This window comes from Oncorhynchus masou, chromosome 21, assembly GCF_036934945.1.
Source record: "Oncorhynchus masou masou isolate Uvic2021 chromosome 21, UVic_Omas_1.1, whole genome shotgun sequence".
Taxonomy (NCBI): domain Eukaryota; kingdom Metazoa; phylum Chordata; class Actinopteri; order Salmoniformes; family Salmonidae; genus Oncorhynchus; species Oncorhynchus masou.
Genome location: NC_088232.1, coordinates 53699864 through 53711481, shown reverse-complemented (window position 1 = coordinate 53711481; position 11618 = coordinate 53699864). Strand labels below are relative to the sequence as shown.

At 42.3% G+C, this 11618-nt stretch overlaps 1 protein-coding gene across 2 annotated transcripts; it reads right to left on the bottom strand.

Annotated features, from left to right (window-relative positions):
• Window positions 1–2804: 2804 nt before the first annotated feature.
• srsf5a (serine and arginine rich splicing factor 5a) lies at window positions 2805–10752 on the bottom strand. Of its 2 annotated transcripts, none has more exons than XM_064928781.1 (8): window positions 10650–10752; window positions 10030–10164; window positions 9500–9570; window positions 9159–9299; window positions 6359–6431; window positions 4660–4733; window positions 4255–4362; window positions 2805–3800 (listed from the first exon to the last, which is right to left on the bottom strand). In XM_064928781.1, the coding sequence occupies exons 2-8, from the start codon at window positions 10153–10155 to the stop codon at window positions 3470–3472; spliced, it is 924 nt and encodes a 307-aa protein (XP_064784853.1). In that variant the 5' UTR covers window positions 10156–10164; window positions 10650–10752; the 3' UTR covers window positions 2805–3469. The 2 variants fall into 2 exon arrangements, with proteins under 2 accessions (XP_064784853.1, XP_064784852.1); XM_064928780.1 differs by having other exon boundaries at window positions 2979–3803.
• Between the last annotated feature and the right edge of the window lie 866 nt (window positions 10753–11618).

Here is an 11618-nt window from a genome sequence, read left to right as displayed (position 1 = left end):
CCTGGGGTCAGAGAGAGGACACGCCCCTGGGGTACCCCTGTGTTCAGAGAGAGGACACGCCCCTGGGGTGCCGCTGTGTTCAGAGAGAGGACACGCCCCTGGGGTGCCCCTGTATTCAGAGAGAGGACACGCCCCTGAGGTGCCCCTGTGTTCAGAGGACACGCCCCTGGGGTGCCCTTGTGTTCAGAGAGAGGACACGCCCCTGGGGTGCCCCTGTGTTCAGAGAGAGGACACGCCCCTGGGGTGCCCCTGTGTTCAGAGAGAGGACACGCCCCTGGGGTGCCCCTGTGTTCAGAGATAGGACACGCCCCTGGGGTGCCCCTGTGTTCAGAGAGAGGACACGCCCCTGGGGTGCCCGTGTTCAGAGAGAGGACACGCCCCTGGGGTGCCCCTGTGTTCAGCGAGAGGACACGCCCCCTCCCTGCAAGTCAAGGCATATCGATACCAATGAGCATAATGACAATGTGAAATCTCCAGCAGCTTGGTTTGTTATGTGTTACTGACGAGGCTGGAGACTCAGAAATCACTTCGTCTGATCTGGAGGTACAGTGGGGCAAAAAAGTATTTAGTCAGCCACCAATTGTGCAAGTTCTCCCACTTAAAAAGATGAGAGAGGCCTGTAATTTTCATCATAGGTACACTTCAACTATGACAGACAAAATGAGGAAAACAAATCCAGAACATCACATTGTAGAATTTTTTATGAATTTATTTGCAAATTATGGTGGAAAATAAGTAAAGTAATAATAACAAAAGTTTATCTCAATACTTTGTTATATACCCTTTGTTGGCAATGACAGAGGTCAAACGTTTTCTGTAAGTCTTCACAAGGTTTTCACACACTGTTGCTGGTATTTGGCCCATTCCTCCATGCAGATCTCCTCTAGAGCAGTGATGTTTTGGGGCTGTTGCTGGTATTTGGCCCATTCCTCCATGCAGATCTCCTCTAGAGCAGTGATGTTTTGGGGCTGTTGCTGGTATTTGGCTCATTCCTCCATGCAGATCTCCTCTAGAGCAGTGATGTTTTGGGGCTGTTGCTGGTATTTGTCCCATTCCTCCATGCAGATCTCCTCTAGAGTATTTTTTTGTTCTCCTTGGAGCAAATTAAAGGTTTTCCTTTCGTTGCCACGGCAAGCAATTTACCTGACCCTTTGTATGAATGGAAAATAGTGTTGGTGTAGCCTATTTGATTTATTTCCTACTTATGTCCAGTAAGACAAGCGTCTGTAAAATAAATGACCATACCAGACATTTTATCAAAATCGGGTAAGATATTCCTGGAATGTCCATATTTGAAATGTGTAACGACGGGTGTTTTCACATATAATCCACTTATAAAAGATCCGATCTTTCGTCTTTAAAAGATCCAATCTCAGTCCTCTTTAAAGTGAACTCTGGGAAGAAAATAAAGCTAAAAGAACTTAGTTCACTTCACCTATTTTGTGGGTCAGAGTCCTCTTTGCATTCACATTGCTATGTTTAGAAAGGAACCAAGATCTTTTTCCAATATTCAGTTGATGCGCTCTCTGGGTTATTACAAAATTCAAGTCAAGCCTTTTCATCAGCGCGTGTTGTCAGACAGTTAAATATAACAACACTCTAAAAATGTGTTTCAACAATGGTTCTTCTAAGTTCTTTGAAGAACCTTAGGGTTCTAAGGTTCTTAGAACCCCAACCCCATAGGAGCTGGGGTTCATCAAGGAACCTCCTTAGTTGGTGGGGGTTCTTGTGGGAACCTAACTGCCCAACTGAAACATTTGGATTTGAAAGGACAGCAGGTGCAGGCACTTCAATTGTGATCTTTACATTTTTCAGTTAAGGAAAGATTTGTCCCTGGTATAATCTAAACTGATATTGTTTTATGGTAATATCTATCTTTTCATATTTGTGCAAATGGACACAATTCAATGGATATCAATCAATAGATCTAAGGATAAGTATAAATAAAGGGCTCAGTTGTCCTACTGAATGCCTCTTCCACATTTACCCCAACCACTCTGAATCAGAGAGGTGTGGGGGGGGGGGGAATGCCTTAATCAACATCCACGTCTTCAGGGAACAGTGGGTTAACCTCCATGCTCAGGGGTAGAATGACAAATGTTTTTGTTTTTTTAACCTTGTCATCTCGGGGATCTGATCCAGCAACCTTTCAGTTACTGGCCCAATGCTCTAACCACTAGGTTACCCGTCTCCGTAGGCTGTAAGAATGTTGGAAGGCGAGCTCTATTGGGTGCAGATGACTGCACTGATCACTTGTGTCTGTAGGTATCCAGATGAAGCATACAAAAGGAATGTCAATTGGTATGTTGTGCAGATCACATTTACCATCCTCCTCCCTTACCTCTTCAATATGGTTAAGTTGCGTATGAAACCATTATCCAGGCTTTTCCCCACATTAACCACAAACCAAGGTATGATTTCCGTTGAGTGCATGTTCTGTTAATCATCTATAGAAGATTAGCCTGGTTCCAGATCTTTGTGCCATTTCATTCAACGCCTTGCCAAATATAAATGGCACAACAGACTGGTACCCAGGCTAGAAGAACGGACACTTAAAATATATTGTTTTCTGTACAATGGTTTTCTTAATAAAAATATACATTTTCAAGTATTGTTCTCTTGGGTAGAAATTGTTGAGTCATATTTAAAAGTAGAAGTATCTATTTAATAAGAATTTGTGAAGTGCATATAGTATTTTTCAGCAAATGTTAAAACTAAACCTTGTGTCTGTACATTATAATGTGTTTAATTTACACAAGGTCTGTCTGAGGTGTAGATTGGAATCACAGACAGGACCAAAGTGGTGATGGAAATATAACCGTGTATTGATTACTCATAACAGAAAACTTCACTTCAAATGGTACAGATGTCATTAAATCACAATGAGACGTACAATCTGCAGTGAGAACGATAGATAAATCAACAGGAATGTGACCCAATCAAAAGAGCTCAAAAAATCACACTGTACATTTCCTTAATCGGTTCAGTTTTCCCCAGGGAACATGTTTTAATTATTCAATATGGCAAAAAACAAAAACAATTAGAAGTTGAATTGGGGAAGCATGATCTGACCTATAAACACAAAGGCTCCCAAAGCAGAGAAACAAACATTACAGGGCATCCAAGATACTGGCACAACAACCAATCCTCTGATTTTAAAAATGAGAGATTGTGGGAGTGTGTCGCCAAAAGGCAAGCCTCTCCATTCGTTCCACACTAGCAAGCAAGCAGGCCGCCACAAAGCCAGGCGTCATGGTTTCAGCATGACAACTCTTCAGTCCATACCACTATGAGGCTGGTGGTCACATTAAAAACCAGGACAGGCTTATTGGAATAGATGGAATGGATTGAATGGAACGCTATGAAGGATTCTGTTTCCCTCTCATTCCATTCCAGCCATTCCAATGAGACGGTCCTCCCTCCAGCCACCACTGCACTACAACACCGAACTACACACCCCCAGCGGGGCTCAGTGCTGGCTCTCAACCGAGGGTGAGCGAGACCGGGACGGAGACTGCTTCCGGGCCGGGACAGGGGAACTGGGAGGAGGCGTGCGAGTACGGGAGCGTGGGGGAGGGGTACGGGAGCGAGGGGCAGGGGATCTGGACCGGGACGGGGAGCGCGAGGTGGAGCGATGTGCAGCCCTGGCCCCTCCTGCAGAGGAAGGCTTCTTCTCCGGGGTACGGCTGGCCGAGCGAGACCGGGGGCTCCTAGAGCGGTTACGACTCCTGCTTCGGGACTTGGAGCGTGGGGAACGGCTACGGGACCGGGAGTAGCTACGAGAATGACTCCTGCTGTGGCTGCTGGAACAGAAGAATGAAAAGTTGGTCCCCCCCCCTCTCCTCCAAGAGCCAAAATATATTACACTCTCCCTGGACACTTGTCAGTCCCCACATGCCTGTCTACAATTTCCTTACGGTCAGAATTGTGTCAAAACTAAAAAAATATTATTTTTTTAAATTTATTTTTTATTTTACCTTTATTTAACCAGGCAAGTCAGTTAAGGACAAATTCTTGTGGGTTAACTGCCTGTTCAGGGGCAGAACGACAGATTTGTACCTTGTCAGCTCAGAGATTTGAACTCGCAACCTTCCGGTTACTAGTCCAACGCTCGAACCACTAGGCTACCCTGCCGCCCCATATAAATAATGAGAGCATTGGTTTACAACGAGCTGGAAAATGACAGTCAAGTTCCTGTGTGTGTCTCGTCTCAGTGAGACTACTAAGTTGCAATTGGAAAAAGGAGTTACGAACCGGTTCTTGCGATCCTCAGACAGTTTCAACTTGCGTCCATTCAAGTCCGTTCCGTCCAGCTTATCAATGGCATTCTTCATATCACTGTGTGACGCGAACTCCACCACCCTGTAGAATCAAATCCCATTCAGTCAACAAGCTCATGTCATAATGGCAACCATTCAACCTAAGGTATGTTTGGTTTTGTTTTCAAGTAGAGCACAACATTGTATATGTATTTATTTTGTAAACAGAGAGGTGGGTTTATTATTATTATTATTGGACAAGTCCGAGGTAGTCTCTTCCTTTTCTCAGTCCATAGCGAACATGGGTCATCGTGCAACAAGACCAAAAGTTTAGGACCGGAATATAACTAATGGATAAAGTCCAGATCCTGGGCCAACTGGACAGAGGAACTCAACTCACCCTTCATTCTTGTTGGTTCTGTGTGCATCCACAAAGGTGACTTCTCCAGCTTTCCTCATCAGGTCTTTCAGGTCCTACGATGAAGCACACGAGTCAGTGACGCGCTTAACAGACTGTATAATGTGGCTGAGAGGGTTTTCTATGAACCTGGGAAAGACTAAATCAGTAAAAACCACGACAACAAACAAACAAAAAAAATCCACCCACCCCGTAATACTGACTTGCAACAAAAACACGCTAATCGTGTGATGTTTATTAAGCATTTTCAGACCAGGACGTTTTAAGTGATGAGCCACTGAAATAGCTTCACGGGTAGACCAATTTAGTTTAACTTATCTTACCCAAAGGAGAAACCTGGTACCACTATTCGTTTCCTTGGTATTGTATTTGTTTCGTGTTCGTTAACAACTAGGATTGACGGAGACTAGACATTTTTTTTTTTTTTTTTTTAAACAGAAGATACTTAAGGCAGCGAGAGTGTGAGAAATCCCTTCCGGGAGAGGTCGGCTTTGAAATGTTAGAGGTTTGACAACTATCGTGGTTTTAGGGGGGCATCGTTTAAAAATAATTCGATGCAATGTAATTTTATTTGACCTTAAACTCCTACTTTAATCAAGGGGTTCTTTCATTAACCTATTACGTAGTATAATTCCATAAGGGCTTATAAAAGGCTTATAGAAAGCGTTCTCCGGTAAGACTAAGGTACATAATTCTACTTCCTGTTCCTCCCAACCCTTAAACCCAATCACATGAGTTATATGTTACTTACCGTTCCATACCCAGGAAGACATTAGCAAAGAGCCACTTGTCCAAATAGAGGACCAATGGGAACCAATGCAGTCACAGTGTTAAGCCCTTGAGAAACGACCTCCCTCAGCCTTGACAGACCCGGACTCCGGCCAGCCTCCACAAGGGACCACCAGAGAGCAAGTAGGGGAAGGAACGAAGGAAGAGGGTGTGCAGTGTGCCCAACTGTCAACACACCCAGCTCCATCAGCAACAGATAAAGAACCAAACGGGAGAGTGTAGGGAACGTGGAGTAGATTGAGGGAGTTACAGGCTGGCTGCAGTCGGGGGGGGGGAGGGGAGTTTTCCACCAGACCAGACCACAGAACCTCCAGACTGGGGCTTTACGAGGGACCATCCTAAGGCTATCCTGCGCTAGAGCCCTTTCACCAGCTACGGGGCCCAGCCAAGATTTAGACCAGCGGCAACTGCGTGTAAGGAGAGGCACCAAATGGACACTATTGAAAACACAACCAGCAGAGGGCGCTATGCACATCAGACACCTCCAGGGGAGGCAGTGCATGCAACTCCTTCATAAACTAATAACCAGATAAGAATTTTAAGCTAATTTAAAAAAAATAATAATAAAAATATTTTAAAAAAAAAAGGGGGTTAAGATGTGTTCGGTTACATTTACCATTAAGTCTAAGAGGTGCTTATTATTTGAAAGATACAGTTAAAACGAAGTCAAGAAATAAACAATTCTGAATTCATAACATCGAAATGGGTCCTTGCCATTCTATTCACCAAATGGGCTATTGAGCATATTGCTACGTTTTTTTAGCAAATCAAAAAAAATTGCATGTTTCAATAAATAAATGCTGCTTCACACAGACAAAAAAAAGGCAGTACCGGATTAAGTAAAGGATAATGGTTTTGTATCACATTGAACCAGATGAGTGTAACCGCTCACCTGCCAACTGATCCGTGAAGACAGGTTCTCCACAATGATTCTGTGCTCCGTTCGCACCGGGGGACCATACCTACTGCATGGGTGGGAGAGAGCGACGTTGTAACGTGGAAGAGATAGTTCCTATAGTAACTATAAAACACTTTCAAATCACACTCAGAAATGTACAGAAACCCCCATTGACTTTCACGCGTTGAACACTAAACTGTAATCACATTGACTAAACTCCATTCACTGCAAAATAAAAACTTCCAAGCTCCTCAAATTGCCCGGTGTTCCGGAATTCACGTATGCAAGATTCCAAACAACAAAGTGGGAAATCTGCAGTTTGTAGTTTTCCAGGTGATTTTTCTATCCAATATACAGTGTAAATTTGGTCAGATTGCACTTCCGAAGGCTTCCACTAGATGTCAACAGTCTTTAGAACCTTGTTTCAGGCGTCAACTGTGAAGTGGAAGCGAATAAGAGCTGTTTGAATCAGGGGTCTGGCAGAATGCCATGAGCTCTGTTCCTTTTCATTTCTAAAGACAAAGGAATTGTCTGGTTGAAACATTATTGAAGATTTATGATAAAAAAAAAAAAAATATCCTAAAGATTGATTCTATGCAATAGAATCTGTAATTTCAATTTTTTGACTTTTCGTCTGTGCATTTTGGATCACTGGACTAAACGAGCAAACAAAAAGGGAGGTATTTGGACATAAATGGACATTATCGAACATTTGTGGAACAGGGATTCCTGGGAGTGCATTCTGATGAAGAACATCAAAGGTAAGTGAATATTTATAATGCTATTTCTGACCCCTGTTAACACCACAACATGGCAGGTATCTCTATGGCTTGTTTTGGTGTCTGAGCGCTGTACTCAGATTATTCCATGGTGTGCTTTCACTGTAAAGCTTTTTTGAAATCTGACACAGCGATTGCATTAACGAGAAGTATATCTTTAATTATACGCATAACACTTGATATCTTTCATCAACGTTTATGATGAGTATTTCTGTAAATTGATGTGGCTCTTTGCAAAATCACCGGATGTTTTGGAAGCAAAACATTACTGAACATAACGCGCCAATGCAAACAGATTTATTTATATAAATATGAACTTTATCGAACAAAACATTAATGTATTGTGTAACATGAAGTCCTATGAGTGTCATCTGATGAAGATCCAAGGTTAGTGGTTAATTTTCTCTCTATTTCTGCTTTTTGGGACTCCTCTCTCCGGCTGGAAAATGGCTGGGTTTTTTTTGACTGGGCGCTGACCTAGCATACTCGCATGGTATGCTTTCACCGTAAAAGCTTTTTTGAAAAATCGGACACTGTGGTGGGATTAACTTCAGGGGTAGGGGGCAGCATTTTCACTTTGGATGAATTGCGTGCCCATAGTGAACTGCCTCCTGCTCTGTCCCAGATGCTAATATATGCCTATTACTATTACTATTGAATAGAAAACACTGAAGTATCTAAAACTGTTTGAATTATGTCTGTGAGTATAACAGAACTCATATGGCAGGCAAACTTCCAACCCAGAAGTGGACATTCTGAGGGCTGGTTGTTTTTCAACTCATCGCCTATTCAAATCCCAGTAAGATATGGATCTGTTTGCACTTCCTACACCTTCCACTAGATGTCAACAGTCTGTAGACCGTTAAATAAAGCTTATACTGTAATGTGGGGCCAGGTGAGAGGGGAACTAGTCAGTGTTCTGGCAGATTGCCAGTTCCTTGCCACGCGCATTCCACATGATATCGCCTTGCGTTCCATAACTTATACAGACATGAAGGAATGCTCCGGTTGGAACGTTATTGGATATATATGATAACAACATCCTGAAGATTGATTCTCTACTTAGTTTGACAAGTTTATTCGACCTGTGATATAACTTTTTGAAGTGTTCGTCCGACGTTATGCGTGAGTTGCACGAGCATTTGGATATGTGTACTGAACGTGCTAGCAAAAGTAGCTACTTGGACATAAATAATTGACATTATCGAACAAAACAACAATTTATTGTCGAACTAGGATACCTGGGAGTGCATTCTGATGAAGATTATCGAAGGTAATGGAATATTTATGATGTAATTTCGTATTTCTGACTCCAACATGGCGGAGAAATCTCAGATTAAGAACAAGGGTATCTTTAATTATATTTAAAACATGTATCTTTCATCAAAGTGTATGATGAGTATTTATATTAGATTTCTCCAGATATTTTGAAGGCATTTCTGAACATGGCGCCAATGTAAACTAAGATTTTTGGATATAGATATGCATATTACCGAACACAAAATACGAAGATCAAAGGTTAGTGATTTTTTTTAATCTGTTTTTTGAACTTGGTGGTGATCTAACATAAGCATATGTTGTGTTTTCGCTTTTTTTTTTTTTTTAAATCGGACTCGATGGGTAGATTAACAAGATGTCAATCTTTAATTTGCTGTATTGGACTTCTTAATGTGTGAAAGCTTCATATTTCTAAAAATATAGATATTTGAAATTCCCGTGCTGCCTTCTCAGCGGAATGTTGTGGGGGGGGGTTCCGCTAGCGGGACGTGTGTCCTAGACAGGTTTTAATTAACAATAAGTTTATCTTTAAAATGGTGTATAATACTTGTATGTTAGAGGAATTTTAATCATGAGATTTCTGTGTTTGAATTTGACACCCTGCACTTTCACTGGCTGTTGTCAAATCGATCCCGTCAACGGGATTTCAGCCGTAAGAAGTTAAGGAAGTTTACATAATGTCGGAAGGCCAAACTGCAAGCGAAGAGGTCGTGAAAGGAGGTCTGAGGAGTCTATACCTGGAGCCACCACTATGACCACCAGAGCCCTGGCGATAGCTGCTGAAACGAGGTGAGAAGCGTCCTCCTCCACCACCACCACCTCCCATCCCTGGTCCACCACCCCTCCCTCTTCTGGAGCGGGCATGCTCTATCGTCACCCTATAGAGACAAAACAGTTAATACTGAGGTTACCAGAAATGACTGATGAAGTAAATTAAATCCACACTGAATGCAGCTAGGCCCAAGTCAGAAAGGGAGAAGCAGTTCTGTGTAAATACCACTACATGGAGTAACCGCCCAAAACACATTTCACCATTGAGCTTACTTAAATACTTTGAAGAAAGCATCCAAATCTTTACCTTTCACTACAGAGTTCCTTGCCATTCAGCTCGTATACGGCATCATCTGCATCTCTGTGGTCGTCAAACTCCTGATGAAAGACAAAAGGGGGTTATGTAATTAAGGATGCATTCAAAAATGTTTTTTTTTTCCGCTGGAAGGAAAAAAAAACGTTGAAAGCGTTGAACTGAAAATCGATTTAAAAGGTCATGCAACTTGGGCCTCTTACTGGAGCTCCGACCTGAAGGTTTCTGACGTCATATTTGACCGATGTTTTGAACGAAGCGTAACAATCTAAACGTTCGCTGACCACCCACAGACAGGCCTTTGGGGCACTCGTCAGCCGAGCTTGTAGTCTATCATATTTTTTATTTTTTTTACTAACCAGGGTCTGAAATCTGTGCCATGTAATATTTGGGAAAATACATTTCACCACTCAGCGGGCTAAGTTAGGAACATTTTCTACTTGCCCGGTCTGAAAATCAATAGCTATAGGTAAGCTATAACCGTTAGCTGCCCCTAACGCCGCCAATTGGCAAGACTGACTTACCACAAAGCCGAATCCGTTCTTCAAATTTACTTCTCGGATCCGTCCATATCCCTTGAAGAATTTCTCCACGTCTCTCTCACGGGCGTGGGGGCTCAAACGGCCGATAAACACACGACATCCACTCATGATGATACTCTGCATTTAAACAAAAATGTTTGGAACAGGAAAGTTATTCAACTACAAACAGTAACGTTACCCTCTCAAACACGTAGCTAACTAACATTTACTGAGAAGGCCCAGACCAGTGTGGTAGCTAACTAGCCAAAGCGCTAACCATACGTTGCCAAATTAAGCAGCCGTTAGTCGTTTTAGTTCAAATTAGCCAGATAGTCAGCATGTTAGTCTAGGTTCGGCAACGTCAACAGTATATTTAACTAGATATACATAAGCTACACCAGTTATATACCGTTCTATATGAAATAAATCCCAATCGATAAGGCGTGGGTAAGTAAACGTTAGCGCTTGCTAGCGAGAAAGTCGTTAAGTATGTCGTGCAGTTAACTTTCTGCTAGTTTAGCTACAATATTAGCTCGCATTCGGATTAACTGTTATTCATTACATTATGTATTTGCCAAAATATGTGTGCCAATCTGCTAAATGATCATAAACGTGAAGCTCACCTTTCTGTCGTCTTTTCGTTACTTCTTTCTCGTTTGTGTATCAAAATGGCGACAGCGAGAGGTAACCGGATGTACTTCAGGACCAAGGTGAATGGGTGTGTTCTTAGACCTATCAAAACAAGTTACACAAAACCCCTGGTCTGTAAATGAACAAGCTCAACATTATTAACAAACAAAAAAAGTATATATATATATTTATTTTTTTAATCCCCATCCCAGCAGGAGGCCTTTTGTCTTCTGGTAGGCCGTGATTGTAAATAGGAATGTGTTCTTAACCAACTTTATTTTTTTATTTTAATATTTAAAACATGCAATCTACTTGCAGTGAAGCCACTCAACATCAACATCACATTTGTCATCTAACAGACTCCCATCCAGAGACACAGAAGCAACCAGGGTCAACTGAAGGCCATGTTGACAGATCTCCCACAAAGTCAAAAACAGGGACCCGAACCAGCGATCCATCAGCCACCTGCCCAAGCTCCCAACCGCCAGGCCACCTGCCCTCCATGATCCACCCACAGTTGCCTAAGACCTGCCCCTCAACCATCCGAGAGCCCCACAGTCCCCCCCGAAAAATAATTCCACCCCAAGACCCCCCATATATACACACACTCTCATTCCCAGACTGAATGAATGTGTATACTCACATGTGCACAACACTGCCCCTCAATGTCATTCAAAACATACTTTTTGTTGTTTTATTTTGACTTTATTTTTTACACTTTTATCTTTGACCATCATTCTATCCCCCGCCCATCAAATCCACTCCCACTTGCCTAATCAAATAAAGGTTCTATAAAATAAATAAATAGTTTGATTTTCCTCCCATTCAATGTTGTTTGTGTCAGACTCTGTGCGGCCTTACTGTATGCAATGCAACAGGACAAAATATATTGGTGTTATTCTTGTATCTTTTTATTCCATTACCATTCTTAAAATTGTGGCATCATCTTTCAATTCAGGGAA

Coding starts and splice junctions, on each gene's coding strand:
- srsf5a (XM_064928780.1), bottom strand. CDS start 10,155: ATGAGTGGATGTCGTGTGTTTATCGGCCGTTTGAGCCCCCACGCCCGT. Junction 9,571..10,029: donor AGAACGGATTCGGCTTTGTG/GTAAGTCAGTCT, acceptor GTCTTTCATCAG/GAGTTTGACGACCACAGAGA. Junction 6,432..9,158: donor GGTCATAGTGGTGGCTCCAG/GTATAGACTCCT, acceptor CCACCCATGCAG/TAGGTATGGTCCCCCGGTGC.